This window comes from Tetrao urogallus, assembly GCF_951394365.1.
Source record: "Tetrao urogallus genome assembly, chromosome: 1".
Taxonomy (NCBI): domain Eukaryota; kingdom Metazoa; phylum Chordata; class Aves; order Galliformes; family Phasianidae; genus Tetrao; species Tetrao urogallus.
Window position 1 is genome coordinate 187,427,337 of NC_136813.1, and position 23,579 is coordinate 187,450,915.

Here is a 23,579-nt window from a genome sequence, read left to right on the forward strand (position 1 = left end):
ATATAACATACCCATATGCCACTGAACGCCATTTCAGACCCTCTCTGCTATCCCTCTCAACTTTCAGCTCCTGCAGGCTACCCATCTGTAGCACATTCAGTCACCACGTGACTGCTTCAGATACCCTAGGACATCTCACATGGCACTGAATTCAGACAACTACTCCCAATATTTATCAGTGCAGTGGATTCCACCCAGCCTCTTTGTTGCCTTTATAATTGTTGAAATTCCTAGTTAACAGCAGATTAGTTTCAAAAAAAATCATGGATTTATCGAATCATTAAGATTGGAAAGACAAATAAGATAATCTAGTGGAATCATCAGCCCACACCTGTGACTGCTCTATATTATGTTCCTTAGTGCCACATCTACCCTCTCCTGGAACACCTCCAGTGATGGTAACTTAACCACCTAATTGGGCAGCCAATGCCTCACCACTCCTTCTAAGAATTTTTTCCTAATATACAGCCTGATCCTCCCCTGGCGCAGCTTAAAGCCATTAGCTCTCCTCCTATCTTGATTTCTGCAGATTTCTGCAGACGCTGTGGTGTGCAAGGTGAAGAAATAATGTCCTTTCCCATGTTTCTCTGAGATTTTGAAAGACCACTACATTTTACACATTTCACTTAAAGCACACTCACCTGAGAGAAAACCCAAATTCCATGCAAGAAAATTTTCTTGTTCGAGGCCCAATTTGTTGCCTTGGGTTATTCTTTCTCCTATAGTCCTCTTCTCAGAAAAGCTAAAGCTCTCCAAAGACAAGATACAATGCATTTCTTCTGTATTGGAAGAAAGTCATTTTTCTGAGCTCTCAGATTTGATTTTATTTTAAAGGATTGCTTCATGACATGAGAACCTGTTACTATGATGAGTTTTTTCAACTGCATTATAAAGGACATTTTATAAAGGTTGGTGTTCCCTTATAGCAACTTTGATGCCATCAAGTAAAGTACTCATAGTGTTTCAACAGCATGCTAAGCTAAATGTTTTTTTCCCTTCTCGCTCTGCCAAGATACTTCTGTAGTGATGCTGTATTAAAAAAAAAAAACTTAAAAGAGCTCTGGTTCATGCTGGTTATGGCTCAGTGCTGAGTGTATGCAGACATATCCTCTGCAACCCCCACAGCTGCTTCTGCAACACCATCCCTATGGCTCAGGCTGCAAGGTGAGGTCTAGTTCAAGGCTTCCATTTTACAAAGCTTTTTCAGCTTCTGCAATGAGCTCAAAGTGGGATTACAAACCTGGTCCCTCCTGTTATTAAGAAATGTAGAGAAACAAAGAGAGCAGCTACTCAGGGAGCTCTTGGTCCTCCTACGGACCCTTTCAGCAGTCCATATCTATCAAAAAAGCAATTAAGTGCTTAATATTTTGGCTCCTGCTGAAGTTTCTTTGACTTCACTTTTCTAATAACATTTCAGCATTTGCCTGGGGATAAGCATCCCTGGCAGTATGCATAAGCAAATTAATCACGTGCTGAGCAGGGTGAAGTTCTAACAAATGTTTTAGTGAACTGTCACCTCACATCTCTATGGAAATATTCCCATCTAGAACATCTCTACACTCTGTGAAAGAGTGGTCATTGCTAGTGCAGCAGTGGAACTGCTCTGTATAAAGTAAGAAGCTGTACCAACACAATCTGAATACATCTCACTCTGAGCAACCCAATCTAGCTGTAGGTGTCTCTGCTCATTGCAGGAAAGCTGGACAAGATGACTTTTAAAGGTCCCTTCCAGCTCAAATGATCCTATGATTCTCTGGTTCTATGAATGGAAAGACAAGATTATTGGAACTTTAACTGAGGAAGATACCAGCGGTTTGCTTGCTCAATCCTTGTTCAATGCATTGCTTAATAATACTTACATACCTTCTTGAGCATGACTGCTCTCCTTTGCATGGCTCAGCTGAGCATCCTTTTCCCACAGGGCTCCTTGCTTATAGCAGCTACAGGGTGAAGGCTGAGACCTACAGCTCTTCAGCTTCCCTGCAAGCTTATGGGAAATCTGACGGGATATCTATCAGCTAGCACTGCTCTTCAAAGTGGAAAAAGACAGTGTTTAACCTTCCAACTATATAACTTTGCATAATAAAACTGCTCAGACTTGGAGATTTTTCTGACAAGTGCCAAAAGCTTTCCAGTAGAAAGCTTCATCAGCAGATCTAAATCACACTTCCTAAATGAAAGCCTGCTTTCCAATTTATGCACTAACTTTACCTGCTTTTAGAATCAGAGAAAAAACTGAAGGCACTCTGCCTACAAAAAGGCTTTTCTAAAGCAGTAATGCTGCTGCGACTGGAAACACAATTATACTCCTGCTTCATCTTGCAGGTGCCAGTTTTTTCCCCACAAAGACATGGAAATGAACACGTTACTCCAATTGCTTTAAGAGCTCTTTGAAGGTGTTCCAAAAAGCTTATGTCTTCAGGGTCACCATGGCTACTCACAGTATTTACTTCAGCTACTGAAGTGATTTTTGAAGAGGCACAACAATTGCTAGACATGAAAAAGCATAATTAACAGATAACTAACAGATCTGTTATGATACTAACATATCTTCAATACAAGACTACATTGTCTTATCGCTGAAGGACTCTTCAGGGCAGTACAGGCCTTTATCTATTGCTTTGCAAAACCCATTCTGTTGGCAGCATGATGAGAAAACCACCCTCATTTTCTTCTCCCACTTATAACCTGGCTTGCACAGGAGGGGAAAACTGACTCACAACTTTACAGCTACTTCCAATCATCTCTCTGATGCCCATCTGCCAGCAAATCTCTGCTGCAAAACCCATCAGAGGCAAGATTTGGGAGCTAGGAGACATTTCTGGAATGTTTTGTGCCCTGCCAGAATTCCAAAGCATTGAGAAATTACAAAAGTCTTGGAAAATGAAATGCATTTCAGTAGGGTTTTCTCTTTTGTCCCATTTCTAGTGTTTTTGAAAAGGGGTTGTCAGTGGTATTTTTAGGAAAGGGATCAGGTTCCTGCATGTCCAGCAAAAAGCATCATCTGCAAAATGCCAGCATTGCAGCCAAGCTCCTGACACACTCCAATATAACTTAGGATAATGGGGGAGATTCATAACGTATTACCATAACAAAAACAACACCTCGCATAGTACATTTTGAGCGCTTCACACAGCAAGCTTTAATCAGTTAGATCTCAAAGTGAGTTAAAGTAGGTTGGTGACTGCTCAGCGGACTAAAAAACCAGGCCAGAGAGATGCTGCAACTTTTCCAAGGACATAAAAAAACCCAGTCTCACAGTCAGAAATGAAATCCAAGTCACCTGAATAATAACTGTTTGTTGGAATAGACAATCTTAGTGGTCTTTCCAGCCTTAATGATTCTATCACTCTATGATTATCTTGTGCCCTTCCACACAATAAATGCTTCTACCACTAGCCTGCATCATCTACAAAGCTCATGACCTTAAAAAGCAAATTCCTGAACTTGGACCAACTGTGGGTACCAATATGGTGGTGTCAATACGGTGGGCCACCAAAGATGCTGAGCCAAAAAGAACTGGTTGGCAAAGTAAAAGAAGAACCTGTTCTTTACCCTCGTGAGCTGTAATACACATCCATGGCCAGGAAGAATCACATATTTAAGTTTTCTCTTAAATCGTTCCCATATGAAGCATCACAAAGACGACTCCATCTCAAGGATAATTCACCCCTGCCAGAACACCAGGTATTTCAGACTGATGAGCCACATCTAACACTGCACAGTCATCTCTCTATCTTCAATAATATTTGAGGGACTCTTATTTCCTTGCATGACCCTACTTACTCTCCCTCCGTTACTGCCACATGTGAGTGGTGCAGGGAGAGGGAGAGATGGCTTCTCAAGAGTCTCCGAGTTTGTTTAGCACTGTCTCACTGACATCAATGGCCAACCTTCATCATTTTTATTGGTAGCAGAGTTGGCCTAACTCTGATTAACTACAGATAAATCCCAGCCTAGATACTTTTTGATGCTTGTCTGCACTTTCCATGACCCAAGACAGAATGCATGAAGAAATGAAATTCCAGGGTTCAGACGCAGGGATAGAAGCTGTAATAAGATCTACCACAAATGTAGATGCCACCTAATCAAAAGGCCCAAGAATGGAGAGCTAAACTCAAAACAACCATTAGCTACACTAAAAAATAGGACTTTTGTCTAGACTCTCAGGAGATAGCACGCATTGGCTAAAGCCAGTGAGGTAAAGTTCAACAAGATCAAGTGCTGAGACCTGTTCTTTGGTCACAACAACCCTAAGGCAACGCTACAGGCTTCAGTAGGTGGTGAGATCACTGGAGGTGTTCAAGAGATATGTGATACACTGGGACATGGTTTAGTGATCAATATTGGTGATGGATGGTTGGACTGATAATCTTAGAAGTCTTTCCCAATCTTAATAATTAATTCCATGATTTTCCTGTTTGCATTCACAAGACATTTAATCCTGTGTCTTCCCAATATTGCTCTTTCTGTCAAAAGTTTCACATCTTATCAAAACACTCTCAGCTAGATTAAAAGCTGACCAGAAGTCCATCAACCTTACTGTTATAATAAGTGATGTATAAAGATGACTTAATTGTTCATTAGACTAAATTTTTGTCAAGGCTTCAAGATCTACAGCTTATTTCACATCCCTCTATGATCAAGAGCAGCCAAATATGAACTCAAAGGCTGCTTTTCTCCCTACTTGAGAGCTCTGACATGTTTGTATATATGCCAACAATAAATCAAGAGAAATCAACATGGTCACAGGGCTCAGTTTTGCCCAACGCACCTTTTGGAATAGATTGTATTTGTATAAATATTAAAATACGTAGATATTTTTGGTCTTACCATGTTTAAACTCTACTTTCATTTATTTAAGGGGGAAAAAATGGCATAGTACTGTGCTGAAAATCTAATTTGTCCCTTACAGACCACAATACACTTAAGTATTCAGCAAGAGCCACAGCAGAAACAGATGCCAGCAGATGGCATTATCCTGCACAAAAATCAATTAAGGACATTTACAATATGTCAAAAGTGCAATTACAAAAACAAAGAGTAGACCTATACATCTGTTTGTTAATGAAGCCGTAAGTATCTGACGGTTAGCCAACAAACCACAAGATAAAGACTGAGGAGCTGCAGTAACACGAATAACACAGAAGGAAGTACTGCATATATTCAGATTCTTCAGCAGTCGTTGGAAAATACAAGATGTTGAGCAGAAATTGAGTATCTAGATAGTGGAAGTCCATATGTTATGCATAAATATAGCAAAAATATAAGCACATAAGAATTTTCGGTATCACAGATTTTTTTAAGGACTGTGATTTGCACAGAAATTGTAGTAAAGGGAATCATATGGTAATGATAAATTAAGAAATACTCTTTTCATCGTAACACGATCCTCTGATATATTTTAAAGGCTGCTGGAACCTTGTCACCTTGCCTGAAATAAAAAGAAAAGCATTTGCAGTTCACTAAAAGCTGATTACAACATCTCAGGTGAGAACTCGGTGACATTCAAAGTTAGAAGTATAATGCAGCCGATACATCAGTACCATCTTGTAAACACTATAAAACACACCTGGACAGAGGGAATTCCCAGAGTTATTTGTATGGGAAAAAGAAATCTTACATCCTTAAGCTCCCTGTGGAAAAGATGAGAGCTGCAAAAGTTTTGCATGAGGAAAAAATAATCTTTTGTATCAGTTTCACTGAACTTTGCTACCCAAGCTCACTGAAGGGCAGAGACTTTAGTAAGGGTTAAGACCAGAAAACACCTACAGATGGGAGGCTCAGATGATCTGAAAGAAGCCAGTTGCACTGAACACAGTTTGCATTTAGCAGCAAAACACAGACTCAAGGAGTTACAAAGGAATTGAGGTTGGCAATGATCCTTTGGGCCCATCTGGCCCAACCCCCTTCTCAAGCAGGGACAACCAGAGCTGGGTGCCAAGGACTACGTCCAGGCAGCACCAGGAGGAGACTCCACAGCCTCTCTGGGCAACTGCACCAGTGCTCCGGCACCTGAAAGCACAGAATTGCTTCCTGGTATTCAGAGGCAACCTCCTGAGTTCCAGTTTGTGCCCATTGCCTCTTGCCCTGGCAGTGAGGAGAACAAGTCCAGATCATAGAATCATAGCATCATTAAGGTTGGAGAAGACCTCTACAATCATCCAGTCCAACCATCCAGGTGCCACTAATATTGCCCACTAAACCACATCCCTCAGTACCACACCTACACACTTCCTGAACAATGTTATATCACTTCTCCCTCCCTCCTAATCTTTTCAATTCTGACAAAAGTGCTGCGCTGACAGTTTAGAAAGCATAATCCTTCATTTTATTAATGCTCTCCCAGCCTGGCTTCCTCCGCATTGCCTTTCTACAGCACCAGAACACAGCCAGGAATTACAGCAGCCACCCCATTCTGCTGCTGAGGATGGCATTTAATGTCCCAGTCCCTATTATCTGTTCTTAGTAGTGGTTTTCTGCAGATACTCATGGCTACGAACAGAGATGGGTCAGTCCCCGTCCCCATTCACTGCAACATGATGAAGGCCTGGTATTAAAATAGACTATCATATCACTTCAGTGTACTACACTTCTTCAGCTCCTAGGGAACTCACACCAAATGTCTGCTGCTTTTGCTGCCAAACAAATAAAATATTCAGAAAGATTTACATTAAGTGTTAATAAGGGCTGAGAGCCAGGCTGCTTTAAGGACCCAGGAAAAATACAGCCTTAGCACTGAGTGCAAAGCGTACTCACACTGTATATCAAAGCAACGCATCCTTCATTTTTACCAAGGCCCAGACGACAGTATCATTAGGCTGGAGGTGGATAAGTGACAAATGATCTGCTGAACGTCACTGCGGGCCGTGCAGGACTTCATCCCAGCACTCCTGAAAGCAGATGACTGGGTAGGAATTGATAAGATAAAAAACATAAAGCTTTGAGAATGACTTTCCTGGGAATAAAACCCTACTGCATATTTATATTATTCTGCTTTGTAAATTGATTTTGTCGTGTTACCTTGTCAAACCATTGAATAAACTACGTAATTGCTTCAGCAGCACTGATGGAGACGTGACAGATTATTCCAAGCATTGTGATTCTTTGTTCTCATATATCTCATTAAGAAATTATGATTCCATTTACAGCTCTTAAGTCAAATTCAGCAGCTGCTGACACATGCATTTGACCTGGCATCCACCAATTGTTTACTGTTGTCTTAGATATTGTTCCTGGTGAAGTATCTCTTGCAAGCCATCTCAGAGAAGAGGTTGATGATTTTTTAACAACGCAAGACAGGAGAAAAATGCATCTCCCTTCTTTGCTGATTTATAGCTTCTGTAGAATGAAAAGGAAGTAAAACTCCTTGTACTTTGTATTTGTCCCCTTCCTCTTTGCCTTCTTTTTGGAAGTCTTTTTAACACCTATCATTTCAGTAAATAAATTTGTATCACATCTGGGCTGGAAGGAGATGCCCCACGGGACGGGCACAGCCCCTTTCTATTCCTGCCTGGAACTGCAACCTGTTCTCCCCAGTCCTGTAATTTTATATTGCCTTTTGAAACCTGTATGTAAGGAGCATAAAATGCTGCTTTCCAGCTTGCTGCTGAGTAATATGGGCCCTTCTGGACTCCCAGAGGAAAACCTCCAAGCTGTGCACATCAAAGGCAGAATTTTACAGTCACTTCACACTGCTACAAATGATTTAAGAGCAAATCTGAAGAAAAATAGGCCTGGTGTGCTTTTGTGTGCTACCCCCTGACTTCAAGGGGATCCATTGGAAGAGCTAAGCCAATGCACAGAGACTTCTAGGAAGACATTTTTCAAAGGCAAAGCTTGTTTTTAAATAACATTTTTGCTATCACTTTTTACTATCACTATTTTACTATCTCTTCCGTATTTTGCCTTTAGAGTTGAGGTACCAGAACTCCAAAGCCACTGTTGTGTCACCAGTGATACGGCTTAAATAATAGAGAAAAGGGAGTTGATTGCAGAAACTAATGCACCTGCCACTGTAATCATGCAATCATGGAATGGCTTAGGTTGGAGGGATCTTAAAGACCACCAAGCCCCAGCCCCTGCCATGTGCTGGGTGCCCCTCACCAGCTCAGGCTGCCCAAGGCCCTATCCAACCCGGGCCTGAGTATCTCCAGAGATGGGACAGCCACAGCTTCTCTGGGCAGCTGTGCCAGTGCCTCACTGACCTCTGTTTATAGGCATTAGTGAGTTTCTAATCAACATGACTTTGCCAGCCCTAACCATGCTGTAGAGAGGGCAGTGGTGCAGAATGACTTAAACGTTGTCAACGATGCACCAACCACTCATCCACAGAGCTGAATGACACCACAAATACACACCTGCTAACACCAAGTACAGCTTTGTTGGTTCATGCACATGCTGTAGTCAAGTTTGCACCCAGAAACCTCTAACAGGATCCAGCTGCTACACACATGGAGAAATGAGAGTGGTGTGAAGGATGTATTATCTAAATAAGCCCTCAGCCATGCTGTCTTCCAGCTGTGCATCCCAGCTGTGCACACCTGTAGGATGTGACCATGGCATCAGGGAAGGACCATCACATTCACTTCTTTCTTGGCTGTGCTCACCTCCATGCGACATGCGTGCTACATGGGTGCTAGGACTCCACGCAGTTCTTGTTATAAGTCTGGGCAAAGTGAGCATTTTTCTTCCAGTATTTGAGAGGACCTACTAGAAGAGCCTCAGAAATGCAATCAGAAGGCTATAGGGCATCACAGAGTCAAGACCTCCCACCTCTGAGAGCTTTCCCTAATCCCTAAACCAAACAAGATCAAGCACAGTGTATTTGAGCAGCTGTGGAAGCACTTCCGAAGTCCTGTTAAACAGAACTGCATGGGAAAAAGCCATTATCCTCTCTTCACTGCTGAAAGCAACCAGCTAGTGACCAAGAGTAGAAACACTGAGCCAACAGTGTGACCAAGGTCTAACAAGTAGATGGAATATATATATGTAGTTTTTTATATGGAATATATATGTAGTTTATATATATATATATACACACACACACACACACATATATAATAAAAATAATAAAATATATAATAAAAATTATATATATATATATATATATATATATAAAAAAAAACAACACAGCATCACAAAAACATCTGTCATGGAGACACTCCACAAAGGCATTCAGAAACCAGCTAAAGCCAGTTTGTATCCAAGTAGAAACTTATCCTCATCACTACAGATTCTCATACTGAATTTGCAGATGGGCTCCATCAGATATAAGCAGGCATGAGTCTTCTCCTGCCTTCACCTCAATGTAACCCCAACAGGAAGCAAAATTCAGACTGCAGAATAGGATAACCGTGTTCGATAATGCTCCTAAACAGTTTTCACCAAATGGCACAGTTCATTTGCTATGCATTTATTAATGAAGCCAAAGAATATGATGTGCAGCAAGAAATTAGCACTGTGTATCACTACATATCACTGCACATCACTACATAAATAGCATTTTAATACGTATATGTATATCACTCTATCTGTATGTATACAAAAGGCTCCAACACCATCATAACTACGCTGTAGAGATGAAACAGCTGAAGCTGCTGGCAATTTCAGTGATCCTTAATTGACAGTGACAGTGTCAATCACATAGTACGAGCTATCCTCTATGAAGAACCTGCAGTTATTAATTTTTGCAATGGGTATCTCATGAAGAAGCACATTTAGCTAGTTGTCTATGGATGTCAATTAGGCTTAAAACTACCTTATTTTAGAAATCTCTTTCTTGGCATTTATCCACAGCTGAACTCTCACTGCTATGCTTTCCCCTAAATGTCTCCCTTTTGACTTTCCCCCAGTGCAGCTCCATTCACGTGCAGAGTTATTATGCTCTCATATTCTTGATGTTCTCCTTCAGCAGTGCCATAAGGGCACCAGTTTGCTTTCTGGGTACAAACCGTCTCAGCTGTCACTCAGGAAGCCTGGCATCAATTGATTTTCTTTCAAATAAAATACAAGATTCATCACACACACACAAAAAAACACTCTATAGCCTTGCATATAAAGCTATGATAGCTTTTTCAAGGTCTTTCTCTTAAGAACATAGGATTTATCTCTACAATATAAATTACACTTATATAGCTTTTGCCAGGAAAATTAGGAAGTTAAATTACTTCAGATATAACTTAATGTACTCAGAGGACCAGTCTTCTTGTAGCAGAATCATAGAATCACAGAATATCCCAAGTTGGAAGGGATTATCAAGTCCAATTCCTAACAACCTGCATACCCTGAACATGCAGGCTTTGAAGAACCTGTTGGCTTTTTTTTTTTCCCCCCAATTCATTTCAGCTCTTTTTTCCAACTCATTCTACATTCCCCCTCCTAAATATACAGCATCCTGCTTCAGAAAAAACATAAGTTAAGTCTGTAGCTCCATTGCTCTGATATTTGGAAAAATTTGCTCTCTGGAAGAGTAGTGAGGCATTGACACAGGCTGCCCAGGGAGGGCATGGGGAGCACAGTGGGGGTGTTCAAGAGGGCAGACGTGGCACTGAGGGATGCGGTTTAGTATGTATGGCAGGGATGGGTTGATGGCTGGACTGGACAATCTTAGTGGCCTTTCCACCTTAATGATTCTATGATTTATTCCTCCTTTGCCCCAGTACCTGTGTAATTCAGCCAACAGGAGCTGGACTATTATTTTACCCCATATATGTTTTTACCTAAGCATTATTCCATGGCTTGTCAAACAACTCAACTGACATGTTGCATGCTATTTGCTTCCCTATTTTCTCCCTGTAGGAAGTTGTACATGTGCAGCACCCTTCTCGGAGATGCTTTTGTGTGCCTGTTTTATTGTTCTTTTTTAAATTCGAGAGCAGTCGGTGTTTGGGAAGGGGAGCTTGTTTGCTCTACAATATTCAGATTGCTATGTGATTATGCTAAAAAGGTGTATCAGAACACAGTGGCTTGAAATGAGAGGACAAAGTAGTGGTTTTGCAGTGATCACCAGCCCATGGAAAAGATCAATGGTGTCAGATTTTCCACTCAAATACATTAAGTCTCTTGAACTACAGCAGGAAATCCCTTTAAGGCAGAGGTGTGAGGCTCATGATGATTCCAGAGCTTTAAATAGTCTTTTAGATATCTCAGGCCCCAGCTACAAAATGTCCTCAAGTAAAAGATGTAGTCTTTGACTTTGTTTCAGGCACTCTTCAGTTTTTCATACAAAAGTTTCCTTCTTTTGAGCCCTTCCCCGTCACAAAGGAAATGGCAGGACCATAGAAATGAAACTGGGTTTGGTGCCCGACTCTCTGTTGGGCTGTAATGTATGCAAGTGGCAAAAAAAAGATGGAAAAAATAATAGAATCATAGAACAATTAAGGTTAGAAAAGACCACAAGGATCATCTAGTCCAACCATCACCAACATACCCAGGCAGCCCTTGGGAAATGCCACTGCCAAGGACCAGCACACACACTGGAGTGATCCCATATTGCTCCCAAAACAGACAGGTCTTCTGCAGCTCTTTAAAATTCTGAGAAAACTTCAGTTCTTCCACACATCTGTGAAACAACACTGCAATAAAGTGCTCGTGCTGCTACCAACAGCACAGACACAGTGCTGTGCATTTTCAACGTCTGCTACAAACCTTGGCTAGTGAAAACTCATTATGCCCCTGGGTGATTCACAAATAAATAAATACTTTGTGAAGAAGCTCTGCTGATAGAAGCTGAAAGAAGATAATCCATTGCATAAGGCTGGGGTTAAGGCTCACGTTCAGCTCCACGTCTTACAAGTGACACAGCGCCTCATCTGAAGCAAAGTCATGTTAACATTTTGTCTTATTTATTTAGATTTTAAGCTCTTCTGGGTATGAACTCTCTTTTATTCTTGCTCGTAGTATTTCTAGCACAACTGAGTCTGATCTCTTTTGAGGCCAGTAGAAGTCATAGCAATAAAATACACGTATAGATATTTTTGAACCTTCATATTTTTCTTGTTAGTATCTAAACCTAAAATATACCCTGGCTTTTCAGTCTTTGCAAACCTTCCAAATCAAACAAGTGGCTTCACTTATTTATGTTGTACTACCCCGAGAAACAGCCATGTATGTGAACCATCATACAGCCAGATAGGAACCAGAAGGCCACATTCCTCAAAAGCACGTTCTGTCAAGTTTCAAACATGCTCCTCAACTAAAACACCAATACCAAAGAACAGCTTCCCAGCACTGAAAGGTGGTCATCTAAGCAGGACACCCACCATGACTGAGAAAGCCTTAGAATCACAGAATAGTTTGAGTTGGAAGGGACCCTTAAAGGCCATCTGGTCCAATTCCCTGCAATGAATAGAGACACCTACAGCTCCATCAGCTGCTCAGAGCCTCATCCAGCCTGACCTTGAGTGTCTCCAAGGGTGGGAGAACTTCCTTGGTTGGAAGCTCCAAGGAAAATCTGCAAACCTTCACATGTCCCTGCTGATAACAGGGGAGGGTAATCCTTACATGTGATGTCCAAACTGCCACACCAGCTCTCCCCAGAAGAAAAACAGAAGCTAAGGACATCTTCAGACCCCATATTTTCCGTATCTCCTGCCCTTGCTCCACTCCCATTGTGTATGGGTGAGGTTTCTAGGGCTTGCGTTCTGACATCTGAGCATTCAAGGTAACTCCCAAACTTCTGCCACTGAGGCTTGAAAAACCTATCTTCAGATACTCAGTCTAAATCAGGGAGAGCACTATGCGCATAATCCATGGCAAGCAGAAGAGGTGCAAACACAAAGGGTGTGGAGGAGAGGTGCTGTGCCTCACTCTCTTGCTGTTTATGGTAAATTCCCACCTTCATTTTCATCATTAAATGGATCTTCCTATTGTCCTTCCTGGAAACCAGAATGAGACTGAAACTGCTGAGTCAAGCTCAAATTGGGACTGCATGACAACACAAAAATGAAAATAAACCCTCAATACAGCTGAGCTGCTTCCTCTCACTTCTTCCTCTTTTGCGCCTTGAAAAAGGTAATTTAGGAACCATCCCTGTGCTGCTGTAGTCCATCAGTCCACAGCTGTTGGTATTTTTGAATACAGCATATGATATTACCCAGGAAAAGGGAAGCCAAACCAGCGACCTGTGAGAGGATCTCCAGCCCTGTGCTCAGCTGCTCTGCACACAGCAGAATCAAGAGAGCATCCCAGCAGCTTTCTCTTAGCAAAGTCAGCGTTAATATATATATATATATATATATATATATATATATATATATATTAATAAAACAGCTTTTTAATCCAGCCAAGAAAAATCTGCCAAAAAACATTATTTTAATTTAAACTCAGGCAATCTGTTTGGTGAGTAATTCTGGCACAAAACTCCACACACAGCTTTCAACATGAAAACATCAGTGAACGGACATGAGAAGTTTATTAACAATCTGTTATTTATGGTTTTCTTTTTAAAAAATGATTGACACAACACACACAGGAAAATTATAGGAACCGCCAAGTCAGATAACACAACAGCACATCAGTGCTGAGATGTGATAGAAAGGTTTCAGGGAACAGCATGATTGCTATGAAAGAGAAATATCCTGACTGCTGAGCTATTTGCCATTCCAGAACAGCCCAATCACACACATATGATTGCAAATTATTGTTATTGTTCTAAATTATTATTTACAGAACACCACTGAAATACAAGGTGCTTTGAATTCCAACCAAAATGACAGTCTGCTGCCCCAAGGAACTTTTCCTCCCCCCTTTCACTCATTACCTGTTTACTAACAGCACCTTTTTAGTCCCAGCTTGTTTTCATGCTATCTGAAACGACTATAAAATTAGGTCCTATTAAGTTATCATGAATATAAACAGTGACTCACCACTTAAGTGAATGCCATTACTGGCAATAAATTCAGAACCTATTATAGATGCTTGCTATTGTCAGGCAAACCAAAACAATACAACTTTATTCAATATTAATTGCATCCTTCGATGCTTGAAAGGATTAAACAATCCCAACCAATATTCTGCACATAGTACACAGAAACACATGCAAGGGGCAACAGAAATAATTGAGGTCAGACACAGAAGAAGTGAAGGAAAGAAGCAAAAAGGAAGGAAAAATGGGTAAGGAGATATTTCATCTCCTGTCTTAAAGCAGATGGAGGGTGAAGGAAGCAGACAGGCTCCTCCAGATGGAGAAGAAGGCTCTCACTCCCACTGTGTTGTGACTGTATTGGGAAGAATAAATTCGGGATAAAGGATTACTATGGGATGCCATAGGTCTGGGTTCAGCCCATGCGCCCTGACAGAGCTCCAGTCCATCTGGGTTTTGTTTGTTGCATGTTTAGGACATCACCTTGCTCTGCAGCCAGCAAAAGATACCAGTATCAGTAAGTATCAAAGGCTGCTCCGAAAGTAATGCCTCCTATTTCATTATCTTAGCCAGCGACATCAGAGCTGGATGTTGGTGATATGGCAGTAGAGGTTGAACCTTCACAAATATATTCCATTACATTTTGTTGCCATGTGACAGATGGCAGCAGAGGAGGCATTCTGACAAAATGGCGTTTGACATAGAAGTGAGGATAAAGAGAAGGTGTGTCATTGAATTTCTCTGTGCAGAAAAAATGGGACCCACTGACATTCACTGATGTTTGCTGAACATTTATGGAGTGGATATGAGCACAGTGAGGTGGTAGTTTTCAGCAGTGATAACAGTGACTTGGATGAGAAGTCATATTCCAGATGGCCAAAGGCAGCTGTGACACCACAAAATGACAAGGATCTCAATCAGTTTATCCATGCAAATGAGTTAATAGTGGTGGCTGTGTTGAAAAAAAAAAAAAAATAGCATTTTGCAGCTGAGAATTTGCTTTAATCAAACAGTGCTGCCGTGCTCTTTGCATCTGTTGTAGTCTCCATGGAAATAAATAGAGGCATCATTTTCAGAGCAACCTACATATTAGACATGGGCTAGGTGAAGAGCATGCTGCTGAGCACTGTGCAAAACCAACAAAAAAAAAAAAAAAAAAAAAAAGATCTGACACTCTATTCCAATCCTAACCAAGCAAACCGGGTGCCCCAAAACAACTTGTCTTCCTGAAAGCTATCAAGTATTTCAGAATCTTGGAAATGGACCCTTATGCTACCCTGCTGCCCCAGTAAGCATCCACTACCCAAAATGCATCCACGAAGCACCCTGGCAGAGCTGTCAGAAGTCCCTTCTCACTGACAGCTGCGGACTTTTCCACAGCCCTCTCCATCTGCCTTTAAATCAGTTGGCCATCTTGCTTTCCTTTTCTCCTATTTCAATTCCAGCTGAATGTTCAAACCTGCTATCTTCTGTAATGTTTAAAGAGGGACCAACAATCTACAGCATAAGACACTACAATTCACATTGAAAATAGTGGGACTACTAATTTTTATGCCTCTGGGAGCACTGGGATAGTAAAACTATATCACATGAGAGCAGGGAGGATTCCTTAGGTTAAAACAAATATGCCAGCCTACAGAAGCCATCTAAGTATTTTTTTTTGCTTTCTCTACAAACCAGAATATCCTAGCTGTCCCACAGCATTCAGTTCAACATCCAGACCTGGATCCCAGCTGTCACTCCTCCTGGGGATATGACCCATTTCTTAGCATTCATTACCACAAACTCCATGAGCATTTGTACGTAAGATTCCCAAATTTACGGATTTGAAGGTCAGAAGGGACCACGAAACATCCTCCTCTGTACCCTTGGGCAAGAGGCTGAGAGCTCTCAGATGATAAAAGGATTTCTCCTAGCAACTCATCCTGGAGGAAACGAGAGCTGCTTGCCTTCATAGCTTCATTAATCACAGAATCATTAAGATCGGAAAAGATCACTACGAACATCCAGTCCAACCCATCCCCACCATGCCCACCCACCACGTCCCTCAGTGCCATATCCACCCTTTTTTTGAACACTTTCAGGGACAGTGACACCACCACCTCTCCGGGCAGCCTGTTCCAATGTCTCACCACTTCTTCTAAGAAGAAATTGCTCTTAATATCCAACCTGACTCTCCCCTGGTGTGATTTGAGGCCATTGCTTCTCATCCTATCACTGCTACCTGTGAGCAGAAGCTGACCCTCACCACACCCTCCTTCAGGCAGTTGTAGAGAGCAATAAGGTCTCCCCCGAGCCTCCCCCTCTTCTCCACATGAACAATCCCAGTTTCCTCAGCCCCTCTTGAACTCTGTATTTTCTCCCCTTTAAGATATTTTTTTGCCTTGAAATGTTTCCTTAATGTAGTTAAAAACTAGGAAAATACTGAACTGAGAAAATGATGAAACAGTCCGATACAGTCACTGCTGGCACAGCAGGGTGTCATAAAAAAAGAGGCAGAAATTGCTCATAATGTCAGCACGGACATGGAAATCAGGCAAACACTTTTCCATCTTCACAGGGGGTACAGAGCCAGAGATAGCACAAATAGCAGGATATTTAAATCCCAAGAATCTCAGAAAAGAAAAACAATTGGGTAACTTGCATGATGCCTTAGGTTAATGAGCTAACCAGTGATGATTTGTTGTATTGAACACATTGATGTTCATTATGATAACTGGTGTTTTTGACATGTAGCTGATAAGATGGGAAGATCCTAGAATCATAGAACAGTAACACAGCTTGTGTTGGACTTGACTGATCAGTTAAAACCCCCTGCTGTGGGAAGGGTTGCCAACTTCTAGATAAAGCACTAGCATCTTTGAATAGAGACAACCAGACCTTGAGCCTAAATGGTATTCTCAGCATCTTCTACACAGCAATTCCAACACTATGGAGAACCTCTACCACCAGGACTGCAGAGCTGAATGCCTGGCCCAAGTCAGGGACAAAGAATACACGTCACCTCCAACGGCCTTGTTCCCCATGAAGGTCTGAGCATGCAGAGCAGATAGGACCATGAGACAAACCTGCTCATGGAAGCCTACGTGTCAGTGTGGGACTACGTGGGGAAAACATGATGAAGGATATGAGAGCACAAAATTAAAGACAACTGAGCACAATTGTTTGTGACAGCATGCATGTGAATGACAGGAAACAGACGTGACAGTAGGACTGAACTGTGCTTCACATCAGAAACAAACCTATGGGTGCATGCAAGAGTCATGAAGAGCAGCAGGAGTTCATCAAATGATGTAAGAATACCTAACAGACCCGAGACACTGGGACCTGAACAGTAGAGATTACAGCAGAGCCTCTGAAAGAAAGAAAACAGAACCACCACAGTTTTCTCTGAACTGCATTTTAGAAAAGTGCTGAAGACATCACAGCATGCTTGTCTTCCCACCCAGCTATTACTACCTTATGACTATATCCATGCAGCTCCCTGTGTTGTCATTACTGAGCTATGAGGACTTCACTGTAGCATATTTACGGACAACACCAGCATTTCCACAGCTGCTAAGGTTAACTTGATCGTAACTCCGATGTCACTAAGCCGTGGTAACATGTATTAGAAATGTGAGGTCAATCCAGTTAGATGGACCAAACAATCAGCTAATGGATAACAGTAATACTCCTCAAAACATCAACATCTTACCTTTGAAATGCCTTACAATATCAGTTCAACACAGAGAGAAAACAGTATTTCAGTAACCACCCATCATATCATCAGATTCCTGTTTTTGTGAAACTTGGCATCTTCTGAGGGCCAGGGCAGAAATCCCCCTCTCCAGGAAGGCCTGGGAATTGAGCTGAGCTACAGCAGGTGAATTTGTTGAAATTCAAGATGAGAAGCAGCTGATCAGATCCCTTCTTTCCTCAAATCTACTTGTCTTGACTGGAGAGAGACTCTCATTTGTAATCACTGAGCATCTGACCCACTGCTATGATTTTATCTTGTATTTCCTTTGCATTTTTCTTCCTGGCCACCTTCTCTGGTTCTGTAATCTCAGGTTCCATTGCCCAGAAGTGTCCCATGCTGAACCTGCGCATATAGAATCAGGATCACAGCTTCCACAGCCACAAATATAAAATAGAATTTTGGAGTCTAAGAGGAATTTTCTGTACAGACTGCAGAATGAAACCACATTTTATCAGCATATCATCCACATGTTTCTTCTGTTACATTTTCATGCGTAATATTGCCAAAATAGTTCACTGGAAATCATAGATTGGCACATCTACAGTTTCTCAACCTTCCCAACCACACTCCCTTTAATTTTCTGCTTCCTTCCTCTTTTTTCTTCCATCTCTGCTTGTCTTGCCCTCTCCTCGCTCTTTTCTCTAATGTCTATCTTAATAGAATCATCAAGGTTGAACAAGACCACTGAGATCGTCCAACCATCAATCTATCCCCACCATACCCACTAGCCATGTCCCTCTGTCCCCCAGTCCCTTTGAGGTTACAAACCCTTTTCCTCCATCTTCATTCCCGCTTCCACCACAGAAGCTGAAGTGTACCAGTGTATAATCAATGGATATCAAGATGTTATAATCTCAGTATAATCAAGAGAGTTAGGCAAAGTAGACAATGATAACAAAAGAGAATAAAATGGAAGGCTTACCCTTCAACTGAGCTCACCACAAAACACCAATAGAGGCAATCTCCAGAAGAGATCCTTCCCCACTGGTATCCAGCTCTTAAATAGGTCTAGGAGGGGTGGAGCCAGGCTCCACCCCTTCCGGCAGCACAGGTGAATTGCCTTCACCTGTGCTCCTCTGGCTGGCTCATGGCTCGCCTCAGGTGATTAATCAGAGGTTCAGGCCGTGACTCAGTAGTTCCCATACAACCAGCAAAAGTCTCTTCCCAGTTCCCAAGGGAAAATAAAACAAAAGCTGTGCTTATGGGAGGCTGCGCAGCCCTGGGATTGGGTCCCACCTGAGCCAATGCGTCGCTGGTAACATCTTCAGGAAATCCCTACTGCCATCAGCACTGAGCAATGCAAGCAGCCCAGACCTCAGCTACTGAAGGAAATGATTCTTTGGCTGCAAAAGGCCACTCTCCTAAAGCCGGAGGTGATGTTCAATTCGGGATGCCTCTTTCAGTGTCAATATGGATGGACAAGATTTACGGGGCCATGTAAATAATTGATGCCTGCCATAATGCCGCTGTGGAAGAGAGCTGGGTATTCGTTAGAGGTTCCTTGAAGCACAAATGATTTCATGATTAAGCAAGTTAAGATTTTTCTAATAATTACAGCAGTCTTATCTCTCCTCATGCTGAAGATCTGGGGAAAACCTTTTATACAAAGGAAAGGTTCCATTCAGAGAGCAAACCGTTATCAGAGTACACACACAGACTAAACGCTCACAAATCAATGCTCTTAACATAAAACATTTTTAAAGTTTCTCTTTCACTTCCCCTCCTCCTCCCTCCCCCCCCCTCCCCCCCCCAGGTTTGGGAGGTTTGGGTTCTCTTTTTACTGTCACTGATTTCATCTGACTGAGTTCCAACTGATGCAGAGTTTCCAGGAAAAAGGGCTGCTTTGCTGCTCCAGGTGCTGCTTGTGATCCTGCATACTGAGATGGGAGGAGGCAGAGTAACAACACAGCCCTGACACCAATCTGATGCCCCTCACTGAGCCTCCAGCTCCTTGCCCCAAGCCCCATCCACGCTACAGTAAAACCTATTAAATGATGGATTGACCGCAGCATGTCCCACACAGTTCAGCATCACTGCACAAAAGGGAGCAAAGCAGATTTTATCCCTGCTGCTAAGTAATGCTAGAGGAAAGCATTTGGATCCAGATGCTCTAAAGGTATTTAGACTTCAGCTTAATTCCCACTTTTTTTTTTTTTTTTTTTCCTATCAATAACATATTTGTTCTATCATTTGAGTTCCTGTGTATTCAGTGCTGGAGTCAATGAGCACAGCTTCATTGGCTTCGGTGGGGACTGAAGTCCTTTAATGATTTGCAAAGGAATGGCCTAATTTTTTAACAAGTTTCCCAGCCTTGTAAGTGGCAGCAGAGCAGGAGAGAACCACACATGCTGCTCAGAGGAGCTCAGAACCACCACCCACTTTCAGACCCTCAGCTGCTCTCTGCATCTTGGGAAGCACAGCCAGAAGGCGACTGATGTGTGGGCTGCAAAGTGCACAACACTCAGAATTAACATGCCCACGACACAGAAAAGAACAGCTCTGTTTTCTTTATACAGGACCAGTTATTTGGATTCTCTGAAACTTTCTAGACTGCTTGCTCAAATTGAAGAACATCAAATTAAAGAAGTCCTGCCGTGAGGGCCCTGCTGACCCAGCTGCAATGCTGAGATGGTGTTTAATGGAGGCACTCAATGGCTGTGGTTACTGTATCACATTTGCAACAGCCATCCCAAAAGACACAACTATGAACTGGAATCACCTGTACCTCCCTCAGGACCTACAACTGCTCCTATACTTTCAGTCGGTTTTGGACCAAGTCCACAGCATGAACTGCTTCTAGACCTTTAGTGGCACAAGTTAGCCCTGATTGATGGCTTTTTTACACCTCAAGAGGGAAAACAATGTGGAGTTGTATAATGAAAAGTGTAGAAAACCGTCCTGTCACAGAATCATAGAACAGCTTGGATTGGAAGAGACCTCAAAGCCCCTCTAGCTCCAACCCCTACTATGAGCTGGGTGCCCCCACCAGCTCCAGCTGCGCAGGGCCCATCCAGCCTGGCCTTCAGCACTTCCAGGGATGGGGCACCCACAGCTTCTCTGGGCAAATGAATGAATTTCCCAGCACTAAGACCTTCCTCCTCCAAGCCCTTTTGCCCAACAAGGGAACCACGTGCCAAAGGTGACACACAGGGACACATCTCTCACAGCACAAAAGTCTGACAGCAAAACTCACTGAAGGTGACAAAAACATCCCAACGACTCTCAGCCCTTGCACTGCACTCTACACCTTCAAAGCTCTGGACAGACATTCGTGCCATTGACCAAGGCAGCATTTTTCCTAGCGCTCCACTGTATGGTCATCGCAGTGCAGCTGGGAGATCCACCTCCATCCCAAGCGAGCAGCCTGGTTCTCACCTGCAGATCATTGGAGGTAAGCAGTGAGCCCAGGAACCAGAAATACTGTTTGTAGAGAGCCCTCCCTTGGAAGCAGAAAGAAACTGAACTATTTCAGCTGAAACTTCAGCTGTGCTTTGGAAGTGGCACACGGAGTACAGGGCATAGTTTGGAGTCACTCAAAGTTGCCATGAAAGTCAGAGGGGCACAGAGACAAACAGCATTCCCCACACAACACAACTTTAATGGCCAATGCAACACTCGGCGAGCGAAAATGTAACAAAAATAAAACTCCACTCAGCCAAAAAAGCAGCATCCTGCACCCTGCTCCCATCCACCATCTGCGCATGTTTATTCTGAGCCTTCGGAGAAAAAAAAACACAACTCGAGAGTTTTTTTCTAATCTTTCTGCCCCGCCACTATAAATAACAGAAATAAACCCTAACAGCAGTTCAGCGTCGCAGCGAAACGCATCCAATCCGCTCCGACTATTTCTGCCCGTCCGCCCGCGAATAGAGGCGGCCATCGGCGCTGGGGCGCAGCGTGCGAGTCAGAGCGCGTTTATTTACACCTCCTCATTCTATCAATATTTCAAACCATGGGTTTTTCTTTCCTTTTTTTTCTTCTTCTTCTTTTTCCTTTTCCTTTCTTCCTTTTCCCCCCCCCCCCCCTTTTCTTTCTTTCCTTTTTTCTTTTTCCCCTTTTCTTTCTTTTGTTTCTTTGTCTTGTATTCATTTTTTTGCCTGCCCCGCTGCCGTCCTTCCACTCCGTTGCCTAATGCACGGTTCTGTTTCTCCCCACGTTTCCATCCCGCCCCGACTCCCTACCCGTGCTGAGATGCTCGCAACGTTCACCCGCGCCTATCCCGCAGCGCACCCCGCACAAATCCCGCGCAGCCCCAATTCTCCCCGCGCATCCCCTTTACTTACGTCCCCAGCGTCTCCTTGAACTCGAAGATCTTCTTGATGTCCTCCGCCTGCTTCTTCCAGGAGCCGCCGCCGTCTCCGTTCTCCCGGGCCATGGCCGCTCCACGCAGCGCCGCGCAGCCCCGCGGATGCCGGCCGGCCCCGCGCCGCCGTGCGGCTTTTGCTTTCTCTTCTGCCGCGGCGGCAGCTGCTGCTGCTGTTTCTTTTTTTTTTTTTTTTTTTTTTTTTTTCTTTTTTTCTTCCTCCTCCTCCTCCTCACACTTCCTGCCCTCCGCCGCTTTTATTTCCTCCGCTCTCGGGCGCGCTCCGCGAGTGCTACTTTTCCTGGGCAATTTCGTCCCAACTTTCTCGGCTCCCCCCTCCCTGTCCCCTCCTCCGTGTTCCCAGCTCTAGTCCCCGTCCCCCCCTCCTTCCGCACCCTCGAGCGCAGCTCTCTTCGGGGTCACTTTGGTCCTCACCGACAGATCCACCCCGGGCGAAAAAAAGGATTTTTTCCCCTCTTTATTTTTTTTTCCTTTCCTTTCTTTTTATCTTTTTCTTTTTTTCTTTTTTTTTTTTAATTCTCCTTCTTCCCCCCCCCTTTCTTTATCTTTTTTTTTCTTCTTTTTTTTTTTTTTTTTTTCTTCTTTTTATAGGATCATCGATTCTCTCCCCTTCACGTTCTGCCCGCACGGATTCTGTTTCCCCCCACTTGCCCCCGTGGGACGTTCAGAGCCCTACGGGCGCGGTGCGGTGCGGCCCCGGCGGCAGCGGCTGTGCGCGGTTGTTATGGCAATGGGAGGAGGAGGAAGAGGAGGAAGAGAAGGAGAAGGAGGAGGAGGAGGAGGACGAGGACGAGGACGAGGACGAGGCAACCCCGCCGCTGCTGTGCTGCCTGGCGCTGCCCCTCCTGACTGAATGACTGAAGATAATTCGCATTGCACCAAAACCGCTCACGTCAAACGGGAGGGGAGGAAAGCTAAGGGGAAAAAAAAAAAAAAAATTAAAAGGAAAGCAGGGAAAAAAAAAAAAAAAAAAGCCTCACGCTGTGCAGTGCGGTCGGGCGCTGCCCGGTTGGCGGTGCCCATCCCGCCCCGCAAAAGTGAGGGCGCAAAAGGGGCGCAGCGCAGCGCTCACACTGCGCGGGGATGCGGGCGGGGATCCCCCGGCGTGACAGAGCAGAAATCCCCGCTCGGGGGAAGCTGTCGGAGGGACTCGCATAGAGAGCATCGCAGGGCGTTGCTGGTGGTGGGTAAGGAAATAAAAGTGCGTTTCTTCCCCCGGCTGGGAGCTGAAGTCGAGGTCTTTGCTGGCGGCAGGTGCAGGAGAGTCAGAAATCTCAAACTCTGATCATCGGATGAGGCACGTGAAAATGAATTCTAACACAGCTAAATAACATGGGCTTACAAAAAGATACCAATGTGCACATAGCCACTTAAAATACATCCTTAAAATACAACTTTGGAAGCCGATTTTCATAGTTTATGGGCAGAATTTGCAGGCTTTCCTGGAGCTGAGCTGTGTCCCCCCTCCACCTCCCATGCCAAAGGGACTTGTGGTGGGAAAAAAGTGGAGAAAGCGCTGAGCAAGCCGGGGTGTCCGGGCAATGCTACCCTCTGCTGGGCAGAGCCACACGTGTGCCAGCTCCTGTATTTCCTAGTGCACTCTTAATTCAATTCCTATCTCATCGGCAGCCCAAAACTTTTGGGATTCC

At 43.5% G+C, this 23,579-nt stretch overlaps 1 protein-coding gene across 1 annotated transcript in view; it reads right to left on the reverse strand.

Annotated features, from left to right (window-relative positions):
• CAMK1D (calcium/calmodulin dependent protein kinase ID) overlaps positions 1-21,981 on the reverse strand; it is a gene marked incomplete at both ends in the record, with an annotated part of 221,070 nt that extends 199,089 nt beyond the window's left edge. Inside the window, one exon of the mRNA XM_079538119.1 lies at positions 21,890-21,981. Within this exon, the coding sequence (XP_079394245.1) occupies positions 21,890-21,981 (92 nt within the window). The remainder of the gene's footprint in view (positions 1-21,889) is intronic.
• Between the last annotated feature and the right edge of the window lie 1,598 nt (positions 21,982-23,579).